The sequence below is a fragment of the Aquarana catesbeiana genome, linkage group LG07, assembly GCF_042186555.1.
Source record: "Aquarana catesbeiana isolate 2022-GZ linkage group LG07, ASM4218655v1, whole genome shotgun sequence".
Classification (NCBI taxonomy): domain Eukaryota; kingdom Metazoa; phylum Chordata; class Amphibia; order Anura; family Ranidae; genus Aquarana; species Aquarana catesbeiana.
Window position 1 is genome coordinate 291,362,564 of NC_133330.1, and position 27,716 is coordinate 291,390,279.

Sequence of the window (27,716 nt, forward strand, 5' to 3'; positions counted from 1 at the left end):
TTTACAGATTAACAGTTTAGAGTTAAGGAAGTCTGGCACTAAATGTATTGCTCTCGCTTTGACGTTTGTGACGAAACCGCACATATATGGTGCAATCGCCCTTTACATGTGAGTGCGGGACCGACATGTGTTTGCCTTTGCGTGTCAGCACAGGGGACGGGGCCGATTTAGAACATTTAATTACATTTAAAACATTTATTATTTATTTTTGTTTCAATTTTTTTAACACTGTGGACTCCATTCATAGAACCAGATTGCATGTGCTATATGGGCGTTTTCTCAAATACCGCATGCAATCCTGGAAATGTCAATTTACTATTGCTTTATGCAGTGTTTACCACGTAAAGCAAAAACGCTTGGAAAAATACCGCATAAAACAGGAGTGAAAGCCAATTCACAAAAAGAAAAGAAAATGCATGCAGTAAATAAGTAGCGACCCAAGCATGCGATATTTAAGGAACCGGCAGCCACCGGCAACCAGTAAACAACATGATTGTTAAGGAGTGGGTGGCCGCCACATCCTTAACAACCGATGAGTCATCAGCTGTCAGCGCAGTTCCCTGCTGACAGCTGAATGTAAAAAAAAAATTTCGGCAATGAAAAATTAGGAAGAAAAAGGTGTGGGGAACCCCCACATCCATACCAAGCCCTTTTGGTCTGGTATGGATTCTGAGGGAAAACTACCGCGCATAAATAAAAAAAAAAAACAAGCATGCAGCCCGGCAGTTCAGGAAAGGGGGGAGAAGAGCAAACCTGAACCATACCAGGCCACCTCACCCCCCCCAAAGCACCTTCTCCCTATGTTGATTGGGGCAAAGGGCCTCTTCCCCACAACTCTGGCCGAGGGCTGTGGGGGTCTGCAGGTAAGGGCTTAACGGAATCCAGAAGCCCCTTTAACAAGGGGGCCCTCAGATGCCACCCCTCCCCCATGTGAATATATATGGAGCACATAGAACCCATACTCATTCACCAAAAAAAAAGTACTGTAAAAAAAGACAGTGGGTAGTTTTTGACAAGTCCTTTATTTAACCACTTCCTTCCCCGCCCATAGTCATATGACGTCCGCAGATGGGATCTCCCATTCTGGGCGGGCGTCATTTGACGTCCTCAGCTTTCCGGTGGTATAGGGGGCGTGATGTCCGCCGGGCACCCTTGATCACTCGTGACAGAGCAGGAACTTGGTTCTGTGTGTGTAAACACACAGATCCACGTCCTGTCAGGGGAGAGGAGACAGATCCTGTGTTCCCAGTATATAGGAACACTGATCGGTCTCCTCCCCTAGTCAGTTCCATCCCCCCACAGTTAGAATAACTCCCTAGGTAACACATTCGCCCCTAGTGTTACCTCCTTCCCTGCCAGTGACATTTATACAGTAATTAGTGCATATTTATAGCGCTGATCGCTGTATAAATGTCAATGGTCCCAAAATAGTGTCAAAAGTGTCCGATCTGTCACAGTCACGATAAAAATCGCAGATCACCACCATTACTAGTAAAAAAAAAAATGATAATAAAAATGCCATAAATCATTAACCTATTTTGTAGGCGCTATAACTTTTGCGCAAACCAATCAATATACGCTTATTGTGATTTTTTTTTTTTTTTACCAAAAAAATGTTGGAGAATACATATAGGCCTAAACTGAGAATTTTTTTTTTTTTTTTTAAATTGGGGATATTTTATTATAGCAAAAGTTAAAAATATTGTGTGTTTTTTTTTAATTTCTGCCCCTTTTTTTTTTTTAGTGCCAAAAATAATTAATTTGGGTACAGTGTTGCATGACCACGCAATTGTCATTCAAAATGTTACAGGGCTGAAAGCTGAAAATTGGCCTGGGCAAGGGGGTGAAAATTCCCTGTATTGAAGTGGTTAAAAAACAAAAATAAAAAAAATGTCCCTAGTGTAGCTCCATCGTAAAAAAAATAGGTCCGCTAAGGGGACCTGGGGGATGTCACTGGGTGGCACCACCCCCTTGTAACATCACCAACTGGGGGCATGCTGGGTTGGTGACATCACAAGGGGTGGTGCCACCCAGTGATATCATCAATGACGCCACCCTTAGTAATTTAAGAACTATTAGATGGTGGAGCTGTCAGACGGTGGAAGCCATCGTCGGGAGCAAACCTTTTTTTTTTTTTTTGGGTCGCCGGTGGCAGCAGGCATTGTGATTGACGATGAATCTACACTAGGGGACATTTTTTTTGTGTTTGTTTTTTAAATAAAGGACTTGTCAAAGACTGCCTACTGTCATTTTTTACACTACACTTTTCTTTTTTTGATGAATGAGTAGGGGTACTATGTACCCCTACTCATTCACATGGGGGGCCAGGATCTGGGGCTTCCAGATTCCGATAACCCCCCCCATCAACAGACCCCCACAACCACCAGCCAGGGTTGTGGGGAAGAGGCCCTTGTTCCCATCAAAGCATCCTCCCCATGTTGAGGGCAATTCTTTGTTTTACATTCACCTTTCGGCAGGGAACACCACTGATAGCTGATGACTGATTGGTTGGTAGCCTCCCTGGCGGTTTTCCCGAGTGTGGCTCGGGGTTAAAATTCAGTACCATTAGCGGTAACCCCGAGCCACACTCGGGATCGCATTGCAGGATCCTGGGGTGGCGTTACTTACCTTGTCCCCGGGATCCTGCGATGTCACCCGCTGTGTCCGAGGGCTCCGTCCTCCTCCGAAGCCTCTCTGTGCCAGGCTCCGTTCCCTGCGAGCGGCGTGACGCACGGGGCGGAGCCTGGCGGCAAATTAAAAAAAAAGTAAAAATCATAACACATACAGTACTGTAATCTTACAGATTACAGTACTGTATGAAATGATTTCACATCCCTTTTGTCCCCAGTGCTTTGGCCCATGCCCTGCATGCAGTTTTATGTGATATATAGTGTTCTTTCTGCCTGGAAACTGGAGATTGTCCATAGCAACCAAAAAGTGTCCCTTTACGTCAAAAGTGGCTTTAGACCAGCTAGAAAACAGCGATAGTAAATTAGAACACTTGCAGAATTGAGCGATAGTGAATTGTGGGGAAATTTATTTTATTACTATTTTTTTTTTTTTTTTTTAATTATTTATTTTTATTTATTATATTATAATTTATGTTTTTGTGTTTCAAACTTTATCATACCCGGGATATCTACTAGACTCTGGTTTGGACAGATTTAAGTGTGTTATTGTTAAGATTTACAGACCTACAATATAAAACGCCAAATTTCCATACAAAATAATGGTACCGCTTTCAGCACCTAAAATCCGAAATAATCATACCGCCAGGGAGGTTAAGGACGTGGTGTCCACCCACTCTTTAACAAGCATGACAGTTACTAGTTATTAAGGACACCCGCTCCTTCACAAGCACCTGTTAAGGATGCCAGCTACACCCAGGGGTTAATTAGTGTATACCGACTGTATAGCTGCTCGGATTACTTTTACTAGAAAGAGAATCGTCGGCAGAATAAAACAATACCGAAATCATAACTATAGCTGCAGTTATGCTCCCGGTATAACCTTACAAACGGTCTAAGGCAGTGGTTCTCAACCCCTCTAGTGCCGTGACCCCTTGATAAAATTTCCTAAGTTGTGGGGACCCCTAACAGTAAAATTATTTTTGTAGCATGGGTTGTCAGCACCCAAGGCAAGACAAGTAGATTGCTTCCCTAACCCATGGACATTTAGTGCTCCCTGAGTCCCTTCCATTCGTACAGTATTAAAACCCCTTATGGTACATTTTAGGATGTAGCACTCTCTCTTTGTTCTCCTTTCCCTTTTATCTCTCTCAATTCTAATTTCTTGTTTTTTTTCCCCCCATCCCTCTCTCTAGCCGTGTTTCTTGTTCTTTCTCTTTCTCTCCCTTTTTCTTTGTTCCTCCCCCTCTTTTCCTCTCCCTTCCATGTATTCTCTATTTTTATCCATTCTCTTACTCCTTGGTGGGTGAGTGCGGGGAATGGGATGAGTGGCAGTGCTGGTGGTGGGTGGGATCAGTGGCAGCGCTGGGGGGAGTTCTGATCAGCCAACTTAGGTGCTCTTGATCAAGGTCATCTGCTGATCTGAGAACTGTAGTGGGGACTTTTAATTGCAACTATAATCACAGGTAGTGTTACTCACTGTGTCTCCGGCTTCACTGTGTCTCCGACTTTGTGGTGTCTTGCAGCAGTGACACCTATGCTGAAATCGGGAGATAGGGTCTCCTCCAGCCCCTCCCACTTCACATTCCTCACCAGTCAGCTGACCTCTAGTCTCTGCCCCCCAGCCATGCCGTGAACTGAATGGGCAACTGCGAAAAGGCTGAGTGGGTGACCGCGGGCTCCAGGAACAGCCCAGGCGGGCGGCCACAGGCTCCAGGGACAGCCCTGCTGGGCAGCCACGAAAAGGCTGGGAGAGGGGTGCGGGATTCAGGAACAGCCCAGGATTCGGTGACCCCTGGCAAATTGTCATTCGACCCCCGAGGGGGTCCCGACCCCCAGGTTGAGAACCACTGGTCTAAGGACTGGAAGTGTTTAAAGCTTAAGCTCTGCAATCATTAAGGAGCATGAGCTCTGCTGATTGGAAATGAATAGCTGTGACTCGTCAGGGGCATGTCTGACCTTTGCAGAGAGACTACTTCTTCCACACAGAGAGCAAGGAATCCTTCTCTATAGCTTGCTGGCAGCGAACAGGCTTTTCTACACAGGCTGTGTCTGCTTTCTAAAGAAAACAAATTTTAAATTGTGCTTTTAAACTTTCTTTTTGTATCTGAAATGTATTTAGTTCAGTTGGGCTTGAATACTGTAGGTGTCTTGAAAAGGGGTTTAGGTAGAGACAGTAAGTGTTTCATTACAATATAATTGAAGATCTTTGAAATAATTTTGTTCATGGACTTTAAAGAGCAAAACCCAAAAAATTATGATTTTCTGTTGCAGCTGGTACGTTGAATATACTCGCCTCTTTTATCATTCAGATACCCCAAATCCCATAGTGTTCATGGGGTACAAAAATATGTGTCACACTCCACCAACAAATTCTGAATAATGTAGAATAAATAAATTCCAAGTCTAGCTATGAGAAAGTGACTCTTTCATTAATGTCTCGTGGAGAGAGATGTAGACAGAAATGAGTACCGCACATTCATTCGAGTTTCAGAGATACACAAGCCTTTGGCTTTCCACCACTGTCCACTGAAAATGAGAAAAAAGTTTATTGGTGCAGCTACCCTTTTAGTTTGGCAGAGTAAGTCCTAAGTACCAGTATAAATGGAAGGTATCTGAGGAAGGCAGTGGTCAAAAGCAGCATGAGGAAAGAAGTCTCTGTCTGGTGAGCAGATTGCTCTGATGTCTTCCGATACACATTGAGCACCCACACTGCCGCTGTGTAATTCATACCCTGCAGAAATAAAAATATAGTCACTGAACACGCAAAGTAAAGGGATGCCCTGCAAGTGATGAGAAGAGGTGATGATAAGGGTGCAAAGTATCAGGCGTCCTCAAACTTTCTAAACAAAGGACGAGTTCACAGTAGTACAATCAAATTGTATAGTGTATGGTCAGCTTAAGAGACAGAAAGTGAAAAGGAGGTCGGTACCTGAAGATTGTCCACTAGAAACTTGATATTGGTTTGGGTCAAGTGACTCTCTGCTCAGACACTGGATCTCTCGATAGCACTCTGGGTATTGCACAAAATTGCCCTGAAATTCTGGGAAGAATTTACATTAAATTAAACAATCACCAATGAGAAAGAAATTACATTTCTCAATCAGTTTCAGTCATCAAAATGTCAGTAAACAAGCCAGTGAGGTTCAAACCTGATCTGCTGGTACAGACGTGTGTGTGTGTGCTGTATATATATATAGTCTTCACTTCTGCATTCGCATCCACATTTCACCGTGGGACACCAACCAGAGGGAAAAAAAATGCCAACAGAGGAAAAAAGTTGGGGGTGCCTATTTTGGATGATTGCAAAGTAAGCAAACAGTTTGGCCTGGCAGTGGGAAAAGGTAATAGAATTCTGGGGTGTATCAGTAGAGGGATCAAGAGTAGGAGGAAGGAAGTCCTGATCACGCAATATAGATCTTTAATTATCACCAGAGGGATGGCCAGCAGGAGGGAGGAGTTCCTAATTCCCCCTCTATAGATCTATAGTTATGACTAGAGGGATCACCAGGAAGGAGGTCTTGATTTTTCCTATATAGAGCTTTAGTTATCACCCGCAGGAAGAAGGAGGTCTTAATTCGTCTATATAGATCTCTAGTTATCACTAGAGGGATCACCAGGAGGAAGGAGGTATTGTTTCCCCTATATAGATCTTTAGTTATCACCAGAGGGATCGCCAGGAGGAAAGAGGTCTTGATTTCCCTATATGGATATTTAGTTATCTCTAGAGGGAATCACCAGCAGGAGGAAGGAGGTCCTGATTCCCCTATATAGATCTTTAGTTATGGCTAGAGCGATCACCAGCAGGAGCAAGGAGGTCCTGATTCCCCTATAACAGTGATGATGAACCTTGGCACCCCAGATGTTTTGGAACTACATTTCCTATGATGCTCATGCACTCTGCAGTGTAGTTGAGCATCATGTGAAATGTAGTTCCAAAACATCTGGGGTGTCAAGGTTCACCATCACTGCATCTTTGCAGTATTCTAGTCTGCAGCTCCCCAAGGTAATACTTAAAATCTGGCCTGTTAGTGGGCCCTGAGGACAGGAGTTGAAAACCACTGCACTAGAGGGAATCACCATCAGTAGGAAGGAGGTCCTGATCACTTAATAAAGATCTTTAGTTAGACTTCATTTAGAATAGTGGATCTGGAGACCTCACTAACAAAAGATATTAAAGTGGAGGGCCACCCTGAAAAAAAAAATTCACCTAAAATCCTAAAAAAAATAAAAAAAAAAAATTTGAAAAAAAAAAAATTTAAACTTACCTAAACCCTTGTTGCTAGGCAGTCTTCCTAATCTGCCTCTTCCTATTCCGCGGCGTGTTCTGCTCCTCGGTGAGCGGCCCCGTTGTCTTCTAGGAACTGTGTGTGTTCCCAGAACACCACGGGGCCATTCACAGATCGCCGCGCCGCTCGCGTGTGCGCAGTAGGAAACTGGCAGTGAAGCCGCAGGGCTCCACTGCCTGTTTCCCTTACCTAGGATGGCGGTGCCGGGACCCGAGAGCCGAGGGATGGTTCGACCCCGGGCGGCCGACATTGCGGGCACCCAGGACAGGTAAGTACTTATTTAAAGTCAGCAGCTACAGTGTTAGTAGCTTCTGACTTAATTTTTTTTTTCAGGGACCGAATCCCGCTTTAATAAAATAGAAAATGCCCACAGAAGGGCAACAAAAATGTCAAAATGTCTGGTGGATGAAACATCAGGAGAGAATTTAGGGAACTTAATATGTACAGTCTTGAGGAAAGAAGGGAATAGGGCGAACAGGAGTGAAATCTTTAAATATATGAAGGTAGTAAAAAAGGTTCAGGAGGGCAGCATTTTCAGTATGAAGCTAAGATCAAGGACACAGTGATCTGATCTCAAACTAGCAGGAGGAAAGTTCAAAATTTTGGAATGTATTATTTGGAACATTTATAAAAAACAGAGTCGAGCTAAACCAGAAAGACATTGAACCTCAGAAGATTATACAAATAGAAGGAGAGTCCCCATCAGGTGATAGAACAGATTAGTTGAGCTCGCAGATAATGATTCACATGTGTATCTCAATCAAGATGACACACAGTCAATACACAGTCCCCTGTGTGACTGTCTATCAAAGACACCGCCACCTCAAATGTAGAAAAAATTGTCTGCATACCAGCAGTACTGGGCCTCTTTGTTATAAAAAGGCCAGTAACACTTTTTGGCTGACTACCCCGCCAGGGCCTTTCAATGATGGTCCTGCGGACTCTCAGAGGACCTTTGAAAGAATCCCCCCGTTGGGGTGTCCGTGATGTCAGGCTCAAAAATAAGAAATGCTCCACATAGTGTAAAATCCAATGCAATTTATTATAAAAGAAGTAGAGTTACACTTATGCCCCGTACACACGGTCGGACTTTGTTCGGACATTCCGACAACAAAATCCTAGGATTTTTTCCAACGGATGTTGGCTCAAACTTGTCTTGCATACACACGGTCACACAAAGTTGTCGGAAAATCCGATCGTTCTGAACGCGGTGACGTAAAACACGTACATCGGGACTATAAACGGGGCAGTGGCCAATAGCTTTCATCTCTTTATTTATTCTGAGCATGCCTGGCACTTTGTCCGTCGGATTTGTGTACACACGATCGGAATTTCCGACAACGGATTTTGTTGTCGGAAAATTTTATCTCCTGCTCTCCAACTTTGTGTGTCGGAAAATCCGATGGAAAATGTCCGATGGAGCCTACACACGGTCGGAATTTCCGACAACACGCTCCGATCGGACATTTTCCATCGGAAAATCCGACCGTGTGTACGGGGCATTACATTGTCGTAAAAACATGCATAGAAATCTCTGGCCGGCATATACACAAGAACACCCGCGCTTCTGGGACTTGTGGGTAGCGATGATGTCAGCGCGTCGTTTGCCTTATGTGTTTTGTCCTGGGGCACGGGCGACGTGCTGCGCCATCGCCTCATATAGCAAAGGTAGAAACAAGCCTCGTTCTGATTCCAGAGAGCTCGGCTGGACACCTATCCTGCCTAGTTTGGTCTGGACATACATTGTATAATAACTTTAATCCCATAACATACCAATCACCACAAAAACCTACCCCCACGTGATAATAGATACTCAGCATATCATCACATTAAAAACTATATTATACTATCAGGTTCAATGTTTTTCTGGTTTGGCGCAACTCTGTTTTTTATAAATGTTTGTTTCTCTGCTGGTATCACGCAGTAGAGCTGCTGCTTATTTTATTCTTTGTTGCTTCTATTTTTGATTACTTCCTAGCGTGCTTTTTTTTCCATATAAGATTATTGTTTGGAACAGACTTCCAGCTGAGGTAGTAAGCAAGTCAACAGTAAGTGCATTTAAACATACTTGGGACAAAAGCAACAAAAGCAAAGCTTTACTCAGACAAAAAATAAATAAATCAAAATGGGGCAGACTCGATGGACCACTTCGTCCTTTTCTGTTGTTACTCTTATATGTTTCCATATCAGCATACTGTATATCAGCATGATATGTATTGTGTGAGATTATCCTGGCTACCCTGGCTTTCATTGGCTGATCAATGCCAAAGTGATTACACAGCTTTACTCATCACAAGGTCTGGGATAGAACAAAGGGATAATAGGGAAGCAAAGGATAAATGGAGAATGTGGAGAGAACGATAAAAAAAAAAAAAAAAAAAACCTCTATGCATACCCAAAGATCTAAATGGGCCTTCAAAGTCTAACTCCAGCCATGCTTTTCTAGTTTTGGATAGAGTAGGGGAAATGCCAGTTTTTATTTGTCTGTGACAACATCGAGAATATTCTCTTTCATTTCCTGTCTTTTTGACACCCAATCAAAAAAATGAGTGAGCAGTTATCATTTGAACTTGGAGGCATGGACAAAAATAAAAACATTGGGGTTGATTTACTAAAACTGGAGAGTGCAAAATCTGGTGCAACTTTGGCTAGAAACCAATCAGCTTCCAGGTTTTTTGTTAAAGTCTAAAGTAAAACTAAAGGCAAAACTTTTTTTTTTTTCATTTTAGACAGAGTGGAGATGAATTTGAATACCTATTGGGTTTTTATTTTGTCTGTGCCCATTAGGGAGATTTATCCTCTCTATTTGTCCTCTTTACCATTATCGTTGAAAGTGAAAGCAAAACGAAACCCCAAATTTTGGATTGTCCCCAGAAAAGAAATAGAGGGGAAATCTTCCAATAGGATCACTAGTTCTGGTGATGGGAGGGCCCAAGAGGTTTCCGAAATTTATTGGGATTTCCTCTGACACCGTGTCTTGGCTATGGGACACGAAGTGGAGGTAAATCTTCCCAATTGGAAACCAGATAGCAAAAAAAAAAAAAACCTCAGGAGTTATAACCCTCCCCTACCCTATCCAAAAAAAAAAGGTTTTGCCTATAGTTCTACTTTAATTGAACAAGCTGAGGTTAGAAGCTGCACTAGATTTTACACTCTCCAGTTTTAGTAACTCAAACCCTTTGTTTTTCCCTAAATCTCAATAGGAGAGATTTCCCAACACTCATAGAAACTCTAAACACACCTCACTCAATCCAAATTGAAGTAAAACATTTTGGCTGGAGTTGTGCTTAAACTGTTGGCTGAGAGGTAAAGACAGTACTTAGTACAGACACTTTGAAAGCATCCCAGTGTTTTAAATATAAAATACTATAATGCCGCGTACACATGGCCGGACTTGCCAACGGACTATACTCCGTCAGCATTTCCGACAGAAAGATTTAGAACATGTTCTATATCTGAGTCCGTCGGAAATGCCGACAGAAAAAGTCCGATGGGACATGCACACGGTCGGAATGTCCAACTGAAAGCTCTCATTGGACTTTTTCTGTCGTGAAGTCCGGCCATGTGTACGCGGCATAAGGCTCCTTTCACACGGGCGGTTCAATCAATTTTTCGAGTGGACATGATCAGAAGCTCCATGTATGTCTATGGACAGGCGCATGTAAACGGGTCTGCGTCTGTTTACATCCACTTATCTCTGCATTCATCTAGGTCTGAATAAAAAATAGAAAAGGTCTGCATCTTTTTCTGACCTAAACATGAAAGACTGGAGGCAGTCTGATGTAAACAGACACATCCGGCCACCCATAGATAAGATATTGGTCCAGAAAGCTTAATTTTTTAAATAGAGATAAACAGTGAATTGACACAGATGTCACAAACGTGACACCCATCCCATTCTGCTCCGATTCAGCAACAGACCTGTCCATGAATTCCCTGCTGAATGGACAGAACGGTGCCCATGTGAAAGAGGCCAAAAATAGAAGAAATAAAATGGTTATATTTTTTATCTTGCAGATGAAGAATCACACCTGGAATCAGGTTGCTAGGAATAACACAGACATTCTCATTTCCTCTAGTTTGTATACACACCTTGCACATGGGTGGCTGCAGGACTCTGAAATGTGGAGTAAGGTTTCCCGGTCAGACACGGTTCTCTGTTGGGGGATTTCTGGTGGCAGCTCGGAGAGGATCCCTTGTGCAGCATTGGAGAGGATACCACAGATTTCAATGGAGCTGAAAAATTTGCAAGAGTAGGGGAGGATATCCTGCAATATACAGGGGAAATTAAAAAAAAAAAATTATGTTTTTCCTTTTGTGAAATCTGCTCACTATGGACTGGAGACAATTTGTTACACATTACATCTTTGGTAAATTGATTGAGATGGCTGAATATATGGGGATGTCTCTTTGCTGGATTGAGATGTCTCTTTTCTGAATCTATGGGTATGTCTCTTTGCTGGATAGGGCTTTCCCTTTGCTGGATTGAGCTGTCTCTTTGCTGACTATATGGGGAGATTAAATGTAAGGGCTCTTTGTTTTTTTGGCGTTTTTTTGTTTTCTTAGATCTGCTAGGGGTGGATAGTTTGAGGGGGCATTAAAAGGTAGTGCAGTTAGTGTAAGGTCCTGCTCAAATAATTCCACCTTGTCATGAAGGCAGGCTTCATATTTTTTGGTCAGAATAGAATTCATTATGCCGCGTACACATGATCAGAATTTCGGCCCGCAAAAGACCGATGAGAGTTTTTCATCGGAAAACGCGACTGTGTGTATGCTCCATTGGACTTTTGCTGGCCGAATTCCAGCCAGCAAAAGATTGAGAGCATGCTCTCAATTTTTTTGGTCGGCAAAAGTCCCTATCCTAAAATGCAATCGTCTGTGGCAATTCCAACGTGCAAAATTCCTACGCATGCTCGGAAACAAATCGACGCATGCTCGGAAGCATTGAACTTAATTTTCTCGGCTCGTCGTAGTGTTATACGTCACTGCGTTCTTGACGGTCGTAAGTTCAACAAACTTTTGCGTGACCGTGTGTATGCAAGGCAAACTTGCGCGGAATCACGTCGGAAAAGCCGTCATATCTTTTTCCAAGGAGAAGTCCAATCGTGTGTACGTGGCATCACTGTTAAAAACACTGATGACTTGGAATACACTTTTCATTTTTATATATTAAGTTGTAAGAGTGGTAAAATAAAAGTGGGCGCACTGAAGGACTGGTGGGATGAATGGTGGGCGGGCCCTGGGGAATGTTGGTGGTCAGGCCTGGGGAGGCCCAGGCCTAAAATCATGTAAGGGGTCCCAAAACTTCTGATGGCTGCCCTGTTACATACTACATACTGTATGTATTGTAATGTATACTGGGCACTGAGAGCTTCTTCCTTAAATAGAACACTTGACATCATTAACCTATCAATAACACGTGGTCCAGAATATTATCAGTGCAGCCAGGAAATTAACATTTGCATAATGAGAACCACCCATGTTTCATTCAGTAAAAATGTTCACGATACTCTTTCAGGATACTCAAAATCTTGAAAAGCCACAGTGATAGGCTCAATCAAAATGGCTTGGCATGATCACCCATACCACTCAGCCCCACTGACTTATCCTAAAGTGCCTACTCTGGATTGAACCCACATTCTGTCTCAGGGAGTGCTACATTGGGCTCAGAATATGTAACAATCCAAAGGCTTGTCATGGAGCCCAAACATAACTTTTTATTCTTAGATCATTAAAGCGGTATTAAACCCAAAATCAAAAATGTAATATATTGCAGCTCACCAATTCTTAGATGTGGTAGCTGCATTGGTTTATTTAGACATTTTGTTTTTATTTTCGCTTGTTTATCCAGACAATAAATCTGTTATTTTTTAACTTCATTTAAAAGATCAAACTGTCCAGCAAAAGTGGCAGGAGGATTTAGTCACTTCGGAGTTTTGGTTTGTTTATTTATAAGCCGTGACTTGCTTGTAAAGCAGCCACTCAAACCAATCTCGGTTTCATCAGCTACTTTGGAAGCCAGAGGAGAGATAAAATAAATGTAAGTAAAATAATAAAAAAATAAATCAAATACAGTGCAGTCTAACTGTATTACAATAACAAATTAGTGGGTTTATGTGGGCTTTAATGGGATAACGTGGCACATTACAGCTACGCCTGGAAAAAAAAAAAAGAATACTGGTGAGGGGTGATTGTATATTTCAAGGCTCCCTCACTTGTTCTGATCTTTAACAGATCACTTCTATTTCTATCACCCAAAAAGTTGGCACACGTCAATTTGACTATCACACCATAAAAAATCCTGCATGTGTGGATCTGTTCCCAGCTTTCCGTCCAGTTGTGGATCAATCCACTGGACGGGGCCCATATTTAACACAGCTATTTGGCCGCTGACCAGCTTCTGTTTGTTGACACGTCGCCTAGAAGCTGTTCTGATTTTATGACAACATAGTAACCTGGACATTTATCATAGCAGCTGCCGCTATGGAATTGGGCTGCATTTAAACCTATGCGACCATTCCCAACTTCATATTATAGTATCATACACAACTGTGTTATTCTTGGCTGCCTAAATTTGTGCCATCTATGCTATTATACACAAATATAATGTTGGAGTAATTAGTTGATAGATGTCTATAAAGAGATTGTTGAAGCAAATTATATCTATATCTATATATCTATATCTATATAGATAGATATATATCTATATCTATATATATAGATATATATATATATATATATCTATATATATAGATATAGATATATAGATATAGATATATATACTTATATACACACACACATCGTGTTCCCATATATATCTACAAATAAAATGTAAAAGTATTTAAGGTACTATAACAAATTTTTGTCAGATACAATTAACGAGACAGGTTCTTAACATTCTTGCTCAATCAAATACCCAAGAGAATGGACAAGCAAATTCAACAAACTACATAATGAAAAAGCATAAGGCTATGGTGGTTATCATAAAACAACAACATTGTCAGTCAGGTAGAGGTATAGCAGTAGAGGCGGCTAAGCCTAGAGTGGTGAGCCAAGGGAACCAAATATTGTTAAATTTTTATTTAAACTTTGCAAATCGAAACATGTAACAAATAAAAAGTAGGTGTTATCCAAATTAGGCTGTAAAAGTAGAAATACCAGTGTATGTCAAAACAGTTTTTTAGTTTTGGACAGAGGTTTTGAACTTCTGTCTGTTTTTTCTACTATCTGTATTTTCCCCCATTTTCTCTCCTAGTGACAACGGTTTCACCAGACTAAAGCTTAAAAAAAGATCAGTATTTCTTACCTGCAAAGCTGCTGCCACACCGTGTTTCTCTGCAGAGCAACATGCTCTGGCGTTCCCAAAGTATGAGGGACTGATAAGGACTCCTGTGAAGCAGTGTTCATTTTGGCTTCAAATTTCGATTTAGTTTTAGTCATACTCTTTTGACTAAAATGGCATTTTGCATTTATTCGCATTTTTTTGTCATCTGCAATTGTTTTAGTCTTATTGAGTAGACTAAAATCTCCGGTACATTTTAGTCAACTGAAATCTAATGGGTATAGTTAAATCGTAATGCATTATTTAAGCATTTTTCTAGAATTTCCAAACTCAACACTCATAAAATATCTAATATCCTGTTATTGTTTATAGTAAAAATGTTTGAACAAACTACATGCTCTGGACAGTCCGAGGAGGCCTGTAATACACAGTGCTCTGGATGGTGGTCAATTGAGGCCTGTAATGCACAGTGCTCTGGACGGAGGTCAGGGGAGACCTGTAATGCTGCACAGTGCTCCGGACGGTCTGAGGAGGCCTGTATTGCACACAGTGTTCTGGACAGTCTGAGGAGGAGGCCTGTAATGCACACAGTGCCCTGGGCGATCCAAGGAGGAGGCTTGTAATGCGTTGCACACAGTGCTTTGGACAGCCTGAAGAGGCCTGTAATACACACAGTTCTCTGGACGATCTGAGGAGGCCTGTAATTTACACACAGTGCTTTGGACAGTCAGAGGAGGCCTGTACTGCACAGTGCTTTGGGCGGTGGTCTGAGGAGTCCTGTAATGCACAGTCCTCTGGACGGTCTGAGGAGGTCTGTAAATGCTGCACAGTGCTCTGGATGGTCTGAGGAGGCCTGTAATGCACACAGTGCTCTGGACAGTAAAAGGAGGCCTGTACTGCACAGTGCTCTGGATGGTGGTCTGGGGATTCCTGTAAATGCTGCACAGTGCTCTGAATGGTCTAAGGAGGACTGTAATGCACACAGTGCTCTGGGTACTCTGAGGAGGAGGCCTGAAATACATTGCAAACAGCGCTCTGAATGGTCTAAGGAGGACTGTAATGCACACAGTGCTCTGGGTAGTCTGAGGAGGAGGCCTGAAATACATTGCAAACAGCGCTCTGGATGGTCTGAGGAGGCTTGTAATGCACACAGTGCTCTGGACGGTCAGGAGGCCTGTAAATGCTGCACAGTTCTCTGGATGGTCGTCTGTCTAAAGTGGCCTGTAAAGCAAACAGTGCTCTGGTGGCCAAGCACGCCACATCACTAAGCACGCTATGGTTGTTACCTTGCTTGCTGGGAGGGAAAACACTCACGGGCTTTACAGGCAGAGCTCTGAGGAAACCAGATGTTCACGTGGGTAAACGTCCCAACCTTACATTTTCTGTTTTGGTTCGTTGACAAAAATGGAATTTATTTTCATCATAGTTTTGTCAATTGACGAAAATGTGTGATAATTTTTCTTTAGTTTTCATTACTGGAAATATGCTGCTGACAAAAATGTTTTCGTCGACAAAATTAACACTGCTGTGAAGGTAGTTGCCTCCTTTATCAAGGACAATCACAGCAGTGCATTAAAGCCTGCAATACACGGCTCAAATTTTGGGCAATTCCTGCTGTTTAATTCACAATTTGAGCTCTGGGTGGCCCTGTAGGCACCACCTGGCTTGAGTAAAGTTGATTTTTCAAACTTCCTTGTTTTGAGTGGATGGAGGAATCTATTCGTTTTCTGAGGTTCAGTCCATGGGAAAACTATATGCATATTGCTAGCCAAACTGCCCCTGATTACTCCAACCTCAATATGAGGTTTGATAAAACTATGAATATAGGAAACCCTTTCATCCATTAAGTCAGTGTAGGTGGACTAATTAATGTAGCTCTACACATGTTCTATATAATAATAACTAACAAGAAGTTTTAAGGAACTCCAGCCAAACTGAATCATTCCGTTTTCTATGGAACTAAGATTATCTTGACCTTCTGCGTTTCCCAAGACAAGAATAATTTGTTAATCATTCCATTGTTGCTCTTGGTAAAAGAGATATCTCCAACTATATTTACACGTTTATCTTCATATATTATGAACATTATGTTCATGAACAGAATTGTGATGAAACCGTAGTCTCTTTAAAGAGAATTCCATTGGCAGACTTTTTTTTTTTTTGTATAATGAGAAACTGTTGCTGAGTTTCCAGGGTATGCATTTTATTTGTTTCACTGCTGTCCAATAAAATCTTGTTGTGTAATACTGGACTTTTCCTAATATATACCCATTTTTTTTTAACTGCTGTTTTGTGTTTTTGTTTTGTCTTCTCAACGGTCTAAATAAAATCCCCCAGTGTTAAGGCAAAGCCAGATTGGTGCTTTAGTGCTTACTCTGGCAATTTTGTCAGTCACTAAAAATATTTTTAGTAGCCAGAGCAGAATTTTTGCATAGTCAACACAGGCCGTGGCTTAGGGGGGCAGGGGTGCTATGGACGGCAGACAGCCATTCATTCATATACAGTATAGTATATTACCAATAGTCAGTAAGGCCTCGTTCACACAGAGCAGGGACATGCATGCCATATTTGTCTACTTGGACACCTGGCTGCAGGTACACAGCCTCTGTGCCCCAATATAACATCCATGTGTGTGTGTGGGTGCGAGTTCCCAACCTTACCCTGGGTACGTTCAGAGATTCGCATCTACACCCACATAGATGTCATATTGGGACACAGTGGCTGTGTCCGTGGAGCCAGGTGTCCCCATAGACAACAATGGGATGCCAACACAGGGATGCAGGCAACACCGGTGCATTCCCATGCTGGCAAAACATGGCCCTGTATGGGACCCGCTTTTCATTGCTCTGTGTGAATGACACATGCCTAACACATTCCTATATAAAATTAAAGCACCCAAGCTGCCATCCCACCTGGCAGAGCAATCAAATGGGCACTCATTGTTATTGTCCCTCTACTGTTTGTATATTTTTATTTTATTTTCTCGTAAACATTGTCATTGAGACCAAAAGTGAGGGGAAATCCAAAATTTCAGAGTTGTCACCAGAATAAAAGATGAAGATAAGCCTTTCACCTGTTCTGGTGATAACTGTATAGGAAAAAAAAATGACCTGATTTCTTCTTAGACACCTTTCACATGGGTGGTGTCAATTCCATCTCAGCAGGTGAGTGTCACTTATGACATCCGTATCTGTTCTGATTTTTCCTCCATGGAGAAAACAGACTCATGTAATCCCTATGGATGGGTGGATATAAGTGGACTTGTTCATCTCTGGTCTGGTCTATAAAGCAGACCTGAACACAAACATTTTCTGTTCAGTCCAACAGACCTGAACAGACCCGCAGGTCAGCTTATATAGGCGGAGACACTTGCATTCACTCACCCATAGGGATGTATTGCTGTCCGTTATGATCCTTATAATCACGGGTCAGACAGACTGCTTGTGTGAAAGGGGCCTCCAGGACAGGAACTAAGTGGGTTCAGAAGGAAGCTTTGGTTATACATACACATTAAAGCAGAACATGAACCTAACCAAACATTATTATATATATATATATATATATATATATATATATATATATATATATATATACAGTGTATACACAGTGCCTTGAAAAAATATTCATACCCCTTGAAATTTTCCACATTTTGTCATGTTACAACCAAAAACGTAAATTTATTTTATCGTTTTTTTTGTGATAGACCAACACAAAGTGGCACATAATTATGAAGTTGAAGGAAAATGATAAATGGTTTTCAACATTTTTTACAAACAAATATGTGAAAAGTGTGGCGTGCATTTGTATTCACACAATACTTTGTAGAACTACCTTTCGCTGCAATTACAGCTGCAAGTCTTTTTTGATATGTCTCTACCAGCTTTGCACATCTTGAGAGTGAAATTTTTGCCCATTCTTCTTTGCAAAATAGCTCAAGCTCTGTCAGATTGGATGGAGAGCATCTCTTAACAGCAATTTTTAAGTCATGCCACAGATTCTTAATTGGATTTAGGTCTGGAGTTTGACTGGGCCATTCTAACACATGAATTATATGCTTTGATGTAAATCATTCCATTGTAGCTCTGGCTTTATGTTTAGGGTCATTGTCTTGGTGGAAGGTGAACCTCTGCCCCAATCTCAAGTCTTTTGCAGACTCTAACAGGTTTTCTCCTAATGCCGCGTACACACGACAGGACTTTCCGGCAGAAAAGGTCAGACGGAACAAATCCGTCGGACATTCCGATCGTGTGTGGGCTTCATCGGACCTTTTCTGTCGAAAAATCTGACGGACCTTAGAAATAGAACATGTTTCAAATCTTTCCGACGGACTCGATTCCTATCGAAAAAAACTGTTCATCTCTATGCTAGTCCAACGGACCGAAAACAATGCAAGGGCAGCTATTGGCTACTAGCTATTGAACTTCCTTTTCTAGTCTGGTCGTACGTCATCACGTTCAAAACGATCAGACTTTGGTGGGATCGTGTGTAGGCAAGTCCGTTTCATCTGAACTCCGTCAGATTTCCCTCGAAAAGTCCTTCAGAGTTCAGTCCGACGAGAAGTCCGCTCATGTGTACGTGGCATAGGGTTGCCCTGTATTTGGCTCCATCCATATTCCCATCGATTCTGACTAGCATCCCTGTCCCTGCTGAAGAAAAGCATCCCCACAACATGATGCTGCCATCACCATGTTTCACGGTGGGGATGGTGTGTCCAGGGTGATGTGCAATGCTATCTTTCTGCCACACATAGCGTTTTGCTTTTAGGCTATGTTCAAAGCTTGAGATTTTTTTTATAACCTAATCCTGCTTTAAACTTCTTCACAGCTTTATCCCTGACCTGATTCTGTTTGTTCACTAAGGTTCTCTAACAAACCTCTAAAAGGGCTTCACAGAACATCTGTATTTATACTGAGAATAAATTACACATAGGTGGACTCTATTTACTAATTAGGGTACTTCTGAAGGCAATCGGTCCCACCAGATTTTAGTTAGGGGTATTAGAGTAAAGGGGGCTGAATACAAATGCACACCAGACTTTTCAGATATTTATTTGTAAAAAATGTTGAAACCCATTTATCATTTTCCTTACACTTCACAATTATGTGCCACTTTATGTTGGTCCATCACATAAAATGAATACTTTTTCAAGGGACTGTATATATACACACACACTGTATATACAGTATCTCACAAAAGTTCCTACACCATTCTCATTTTTGTGATGTTGTCATGGAGGAGTGGAAGAGGACTCCAGTGGCAACCTGTGAAGCTCTGGTGAACTCCATGCCCAAGAGGGTTAAGGCAGTGCTGGGAAATAATGGTGGCCACACAAAATATTGACACTTTGGGCCCAATTTGGACATTTTCACTTAGGGGTGTACTCACTTTTGTTGCCAGCAAATTTACGCTGTTATACAAGCTGTGAACTCATTACTTTACATTGTAGCAAAGTGTCATTTCTTCAGTGTTGTCAAATGAAAAGATGTAGTAAAATATTTACAAAAATTTGAGGGGTGTACTCACTTTTGTGAGATACTTTATATACCTGTCGTTCAGCTTTAAAGTAACATTGATGTCAGGTAGTAGGCATCAAAATTCCTCAGGTCATAACATTACATATGAAGTCAGTGTATGCTACTTCTACCTATTAGTTTGTGTTTGCATTTAAAGTTTTGTACATAAAGTTGTGTTTAATCATTATTTTGGACCACTGTGAGATTTATTTACCTGGTAAGTAATGTCAAATATATTTACAAACTCCAATATTTATGTCTCTTATTTTTATAGTTACATCGTATTAAAAGGCCATATTCATTCACTTCATTATTTTTGATCATTACAAATTCTGTGTACAAAATTATTTTGTAGCAGCAGAAAAAAATGTTGCAGTGAATCATCCAACCTACAGACAACGGCTACTGTAAAAACCTTTGAGTTTAATTAATGTATGAACTGGCAGCTCTTTACGAGGTTCTTAGCAACTTAACGATTAATTTAGTAGGTCATAAATTATTTCTTTCAAACCCCTGAACAGAATCTTAAAGATCTCCATAAAAGAGGGCTTTAAGAGCAACTGTTAGTGCTTAGGCTGCAGGTTTCCTGAGTTGTGCAGACTTTACACACACTAATGATGGGATAGGGATGGCCGTACAGGTTTCTGTATCTAACTCATGGTCTTCAATCATCACGACTTGAGGCCTGACAGACTGACGGCTCTTTACAACTCTGGGCCTATGCCTCCCACCCCCAGAGTAAACAGCGTCCTGATGCGGTCACATCCTGCCTCGGCATTTGCAAGTAAATTACAAGATAATTTCAGTAAAATATTTAAATGTCCAGATCTCTGGGAAAAGGGAGTCCGCTGCTGTTTTTGGCATGGTCTACAATACACAGCTTACCCTTTAAATCAGGAACGGTGAACTCAGAATGAAAGAGTCCAGAATTAAGTAGGATAACTTCATAAGAGGCCAAATAGTTCCACTGAAGTCCAAACTTGTAATTACTAAAACATTCTGTACCACATTGAGGACTTAAATACTTTTGTTTATTTTATTTTTTATTAGAAATGTAAAAAAATAAAATAAAATAAATAAAATAGCAGTCAAGTGTAAAGCTGTAAAGACTTACCTTGTTCGGTCTCACACTGATTGACCTGCTGCCTGACTCAAGCCATTGCACCACTCAACACCCCATTGCCTGGACACCTCATCCTAGCTACCAATTAGTCTCAGCGAACTTGGCATCCAGTTGCCTGACAACGCAGCTGCGACTGTGATCCTGTCTCTCAACCATGCAATGCCTGCTGCATTCTCCTCCCTCCTTGCTTTCCATTGGCCCTGAGTCTGCTGGCACCTGATTTGAACCTTAAAGAAAAACAGAGAGGGCGCACCGACCTTGTGCATTACCAAAGATAACATTTATTTGACTAGTAAAAACAAAGGTCATACTCACAAACAAGCGTTTAAAAAAGGCTTAACATTACTCCAAAGGTTCAGAGCCGTGTCTACCTAAGACATTTTGCCCTCTGTCCCCACCATTCTAGAGGTGAATGGCTGCGTTCCGTGGCCAGCACTGGGGCAATGGGCAGCTGTGAGCCTCTGCACGGTCCTGCTGCATGATCCTTTAGGCAGTGGGATCGTGCAGTGGGCTACCGTACCGCTAGAGGGCGAGGGGTCGTAGGAGCCAGACGGCTTGACATATTAGGAGTTCCTGCGCTGGAAATTACGTTCGTTGTTACTTCCGGCGGGGCAGAAGTGACATCTGCCGCAACTGGAAGTGGCGGGTGGAATGCAATTTCACTCGCACTTCCTGGTTGAGGTGCAACGTGCGTCCCACACAAACTAGATAGTGGAACACACGCTGTACATGCAGTATTCCACCATAATACTATAAATGATGGCTCCAGTTAAACGATGGAGGTGCCCCTCTTCTCACCCCCTAGCCTCTTTTTTCCAAAAACACCCGCCCCAAAGAGTCCCCCCCCCCCCCCAGCATCCCCTCCTTCCCATCCATTGGCAAGAAAGGTGGATCACACGATACGGATAGATTTAACATCCTAAAAAAGGGTAGGTGTGTTTTGTGGAAAGATCAATTAATGCTATAATGTGATATGTGAGGTATTTGGTTAGAAAACGGGAGATGCACTCTGATGCCAGTTCAGGAACTTAGCCCCCCCGCCCCCTCTATGAGAATAAGACATATTTGTATGGCTGGCAGTGTGATCTGGCATGCGGTATGGTTAGGTAGAGTGACACTGACATGGTGGGCAGGGCCCACCCGGATGGGTGTGGTAGGTTCTGGTGGGCCTCTGCCCAGACATGCGAATGGCTCTATATAGAGGGTAACTTGAGAAAGTCAGTCTGCTATCGCTGAGGCTCTGGTGAAGAAGGTACTTCCTCGTAATACGTAAGCCGTTTTGCGATGCCATCTGGTTACTACTAATATCCGGTCCAGGTTGCAGGTGTCTGGAAGATACGGCTCCGAATCTTTGGAGTAATGTTAAGCCTTTTTTTTACTAGTCAAATAAATGTTATCTTTGGTAATGCACAAGGTCGGTGTGCTCTCCCTGTTTTTCTGTATGTTTCAGCTTTAAAGACACCTATTGTTCTGAGGAGGGCAGCAATACCATTGACTTTCCACACTCTATCCAAAGGGTTGGCTACACCACCTACATATGGACTAAGGGCTTGAGAGCTGGAGATTGTTTTGTGTGACCTGATTTGAACCTCACTGACATTGTACCCGGTGCTTGGGATAGGTTTAACCATGTGCCTCACTAGCAGCCATTACTGTACCTGAATCCTGCACCTGCCTGTTATCTGACCCTTGTCTGTGTACCGATCAGGTTTCTTCCCTGCTGTCTCCATCAACCCTTCCTGTTTACTAACCAAATCTCCGACTCCTTGCCCGCTTACTAACCACATCTCTGTCAGCTGCATGGACTGACCCCTTGCCTGCATACTGACCACACCTCTGCTTGGACCAACCTCTTGCCATGTCCCTCTAATTAGTCTTCGGCTGAGACACATGTCCCACCATCCTATGTGGACGTACGTATCTTTATGAAACACACGTACTATTGTTCTACCCTTACTTAGTCTCTTAATCTACCCGGCCAGAGAGTATAGCATCATGAATTCCTGGGGCAACCAAGTAACAGTAGGCTTGCTTGCTTTAGGGGAATGGGGGTTGCTATAAGTGAAACTTCACTGGCCAGCTTTACTCTCTAATCACTTGTACAGGAGTAAAAATTACAAAAGTGAGGCCCGAGCAGAGTGTGATTATAAGAATAAAAATGTATATACATGTAAAAATGATCCATGCCTTTGTCCTTAAAGCCCAACTCTAGGTACATTTTTTTAATAAAAGGTCCCTTTTTTATATAAAAAAAAGCAATTAATACATTAAAAAAGCTCTGACTACAATACTCGCATCCTCTCCAGCGCTGTCCCTCTCAGTAATTCCTATTCACTGCTGTCAGTTTTCTGGGTTTAGTAACACCCAGCATTGTCTGTCATCCATCATCATTTATCAAAGACTGAGGACATACTGTGAGTGCAGATTATCACAGATCCAGCCCCTGAAGGGAAATTACCACAATATCCTGCAATTACATTCTAATGATGCAGAGAAGATGCACATTTACAACCACCCACTGCTGGAGAAGATGTGTCACATGACCATCCTGCAGATATCTAAACAAGGTACGTATAAAGAGAAAGCATAAAATACATAAAGGGGGCATCATGGGGGAGGCACCTTTGAATTTTCTCTTCACTGTGGTCAAAAAGAAATGTCGATTTGACCCCACTAATGGTTAAAAAATCAAACAGAGGTTACTAAAATGAGAAAAAAAATTCAACTAGTGTATATCCAGTTTAAATCTCCCAAAAGGGACACCTGTTTTGGAGCCAATCACATAAGTGGAGAATTGCCCTCTTTTCCTGTTGCTTCTCTGGGACATGAATAAAAGTGAAATCTCCCTTATACGACACAGCAAATAGGACACAAAAATAACCTGATAGGGGTTTTTGCTTCTCCCTACTCTATCCAAAATGTAAAAATATGTTTCACCTATACATATATACATATCTCATACTGTATAAAGGTTTTTACGCATCATCAGAATCTTCCAAACCTTGTCACGACAAGGTTAACATGGAAATGACTTGTTTTTAAAATGGGTGTTGCCAAAAGTTGAGTTCCTACATGCTCCAGTGATAAATGTCCAATCCTATTCACAGAACTTCGCCTTGAAATATTTAATAAATCAGACTTCAAATGTATTTCTGAGAGCCAAAACTGTCTGGGAGCGCAAGTGCAGAAACATTAGAAAAACGATCCTTAATAAATTGTGGATGGCTTTGTTTTTCGAAATTTAGCCTATTTTGGGAAGACAAACTGACAGCAGAATAAAATGGCAGTTAGGCTTTGCATACCTACCTCTCTAGAGCTCTCTCTGTGACTGACATCAGGCAGCTAGAAGGGGCCTCTATATCAGGACATCGCGAAGAAACTGGTGTCATTATTCCTGGTCTTATTATGTTGTGATTATTGGAAGACACATTATACAGACCTGGAAACAGGGAAATGCGTTTTATTAGCATATTGCTATTGCATGAGTTTCGTATTATGATAACATGGACCTTTCATTTTTAAAGCAGAACTACCGGAAATCAGAATTATGCACAGTTCAACTGTTTCACTGTTTTAAATGCTTCATGCAGTAATTCTGTCACTGTTAAAGTGGTTGTAACCCTAAAAAAAAAAATAAAAAAGATCCTGTTTCTTTAAAGCAGGATATACAGAATAGTGCTTGTGCAGTGTAATTTGTCCCACTCTATGCTGTAAAATATCTGGTTGATCTTGCAGGTGTGTCCCCCTTAGTGTGCTGACCACGGTAATCATGGCTGCAGATCCATGATACCATGGTCAGTTTATGTGCCTTCGTCATCTCACAGTCTCTCCCTCTCCCTCCCTGCCTGTCAGCTCGGGAGTCTGTGTGTGCAAGCCATCTCCTCCGCGCCCTTCCCCTCCGGCCGCTATTTCACTGTGGCTGTAAAATTACTAATCACAAATCCTGGAATACCTTCTATTAAGGCAAGATATACTTTGCAGTGACTGTTTTTTACCACTGTGCACTCTTTTGACCTCTCACCACTCTCCTCTCCTCCTTTCCTCCTGGCTGACGTCAGGGATGAATCTCAGCCCCTCCCACTGTAGTCCTCAGATCAGAGAAGGAGAGCACCGGGAGGTCACGTGACCACACAAAATAAGGTATTTCGCTGCATAATTTAAGAAAAACAAAACAATTACACTGCACGGTATATCCTGCTGTAACAGAGTAGGGTTTGTAATTAGTGACTTTACAACCACTTTAAGATTCACTCACTGCTGCAAGGGTATATAGTCAGGTCCCTGACCTCATTTTTCTCCACTGTAGTTAACACAATGCAGCTTGGTTATGGACCTGCTCCGGCCTGTGATTGGATAGTGAAGAAGTAGCATCACAATGATGGGGTTATCACTCTGCTCTCAAATTGCAATTTGTATTTTTAGATGGTTGCCTGTAAGGTCTTAAAAAAAAAACAGCTTAACGTTAATAAGTCAGAATAGAAAACTAGGAGCTGCTTTGGCTGCCTTGTTCTTCAAAGCACAAGCTCTGGGGGTTAAAACTAAGTAAGAAAGAACTTGTATAAACACCATGTCAAAAAAAAACACAGAAATATTTATTGACACAATTGCACTACATTAAATTCAGAACAATATAAAAATACACATAACAAACTCCAGTCAAAAAAAAAAAACTGTGTTGTCTATACACACATGGCACCATCATGTTCTCTCTACTTTAGCGAGGCACTAGTCTATTAAAGAAGCAAAGGCAACATGGGATTCCATGGACAGGAGAAAATGGTAGAGATCCAAATATTCGTTAGATGAAAAATAAACTTCTTTAGATGAAAAATATTTGCTTACATCATCAAATTGGCTCCCAACCGGGCAGATCATCAAAGTCCTTACAGTACAGCATAGATTAGAGCATACGATAGGCTCAATTCACAAAGCTAACATACCAAGAAAAAAAACCCTATTTTCAAACAATGGCAGTTATTTTTAGCTGAGTTCAAAGAATTTGGGGAATTACTATGAAACGCCTGAAATAAAGATTCTAATCAGTGTAAGCTAAAACTTATCTCCAAGGAATTGTAAAAATGTTCCCTGGCAGTGGGACTGTCCATGCACTAAAAGGGTTACACGCTTGTTTAGGTCTATGAGACCGGGATAAGTAATTTTACTTGCCTGATCCTCTGCTACTCCAGAAACCAACACACTCTTCTACTCCCCTACACTCCGGTGGTGGACTGTTCTTTAGCATCCCCACATCCAATGCAGGGCTAGGAGCTCTACATGGTACTTAATGACGTCAGAGGACCTGCCACCGCTGCAGCGTAGTGGAGAAGAGAATGCAAGGACTGGAGGGAGCTGGTAGGAGGGGAGGATTAGGTAAGTACACACTATTAGATTTTCTGCAGATTTTTTGTCTTCAGATTTACCAAAACCATATAATTTGAGGTCAAACCTTAAAGCCTTGTACACACGATCAGATTACTGGACAAATTTTCGTTAGTTTTTTGTTGGTTTTTTGCTAGTCTCAAATCGAAAGTGAAGAGGGTACTCACCATCAAAAAATTTTCTGAGGACAGAATTCAACGTTAGAAGTGACGTAATGTGTTGAATTATTTTGTATGTGTTCTTTCATTTCTGAGCATGCCTAGTCTTGCTCTTCAGATTTTTTTTGGGCAGAAAACTGTACTAATGAAAAGAAAATCAAACGTTGTGGTCACATCAGACAAAAAGTTTGGAGCCTGCACATCCAGTTTTTGTCTGACGAAAATTCGTAATCGGCTGTCAAAAGCCGCATACTACGATCAGAAAATCGGCAGATCATTCATCAGACGAAATTTAACTTCAAATTTTCTCACCGTGTGTACGGGCTTTAAGAGTTTCAATTTATATGTAATCAGGCAGGCCCTTCCACTACATGGTTTTGGTAAATCTGAAGACAAAAATCTGCAGAAAATCTAATAGTGTGTATGGGGCTCTAAGCTGCTTTTTTTGGTCTCCAAGAGATAGATAAGCTTTTAACTCTTGCAGTGCAGGATTTTTACTTCCCCTGGAGTTCAGCTGTAAGGCTACTTTCACACTGGGGGGGGAGCATTAGCGGTAAAGCGCCACTAATTTTAGCGGCGCTTTACCGCTGTAATAGTGGCATTTTTTGGCCGCTAGCGGAGCGCTTTTAACCCCCGCTAGCGGCCGAATAAAAGGTTAATAGCGCCCGCAAAGCTTTGCTGCCGAAGCACTTTGCAGGCGCTCCAGCAGTGGTGCCCATTGATTTCAATGGCAGGGGCGGTGGAGGAGCGGTGCATTCACTGCTCCTGCACCGCCCAAAAGATGCTGCTTGCAGGACTTTTTCTAACATCCTGCAAGCGCACCGCTCCAGTGTGAAAGCATCCGGGCTCTCACATTGGGGCTGCAGGGGAGGCGTTTTTCAGGCGCTTTAGAGGCACTATTTTTAGCCCAAAAGTGCCTGAAAAATACCCCAGAGTGAAAGGGGTCTTAGAGCTCATTCACTTGGGTGTATGGAATTTACTGAACTAAACACCAGATCCCGCCTGGAGAAATTTTCTGAAAAATGCGTAAAATATGCGCCTTTTACTAGTGTTCAAATCTGTACAGACATGTGAATTGTTTAGATGTACTGAATATAACTTTTCATCCTTTATTCTAGTTCTTTTTCAGGCTGGGTTCACACTTATGTGATTTGTATGCGGGTTTCCCTGTATCCAGTTTGCATGACCGCCTATCAATGGAGCTGATTCACACATCTCCGGGGCGGCCGCGGAGTGTATTGCACAGGGGTCCTGTGCGTCTTTGGCTCCATTTGAGGTCCGAATTTAGGCAAAAATTCAGGCCTGATTCGTCCCTGAAACGGAAAACAGGGACACCGAACCCCTG

General features: G+C 42.0%; 1 protein-coding gene across 1 annotated transcript in view; it reads right to left on the reverse strand.

Annotated features, from left to right (window-relative positions):
* Positions 1 to 4,576: 4,576 nt before the first annotated feature.
* Positions 4,577 to 27,716, reverse strand: part of GLIS1 (GLIS family zinc finger 1) — a 196,047-nt gene continuing 172,907 nt past the window's right edge. Inside the window, exons 7-10 of the mRNA XM_073593523.1 lie at positions 24,141 to 24,273; positions 11,009 to 11,184; positions 5,560 to 5,670; positions 4,577 to 5,361 (exon numbers count right to left, since the gene is read on the reverse strand). Coding sequence (XP_073449624.1) covers positions 5,216 to 5,361; positions 5,560 to 5,670; positions 11,009 to 11,184; positions 24,141 to 24,273 — 566 coding nt within the window. The 3' untranslated portion in view covers positions 4,577 to 5,215. The remainder of the gene's footprint in view (positions 5,362 to 5,559; positions 5,671 to 11,008; positions 11,185 to 24,140; positions 24,274 to 27,716) is intronic.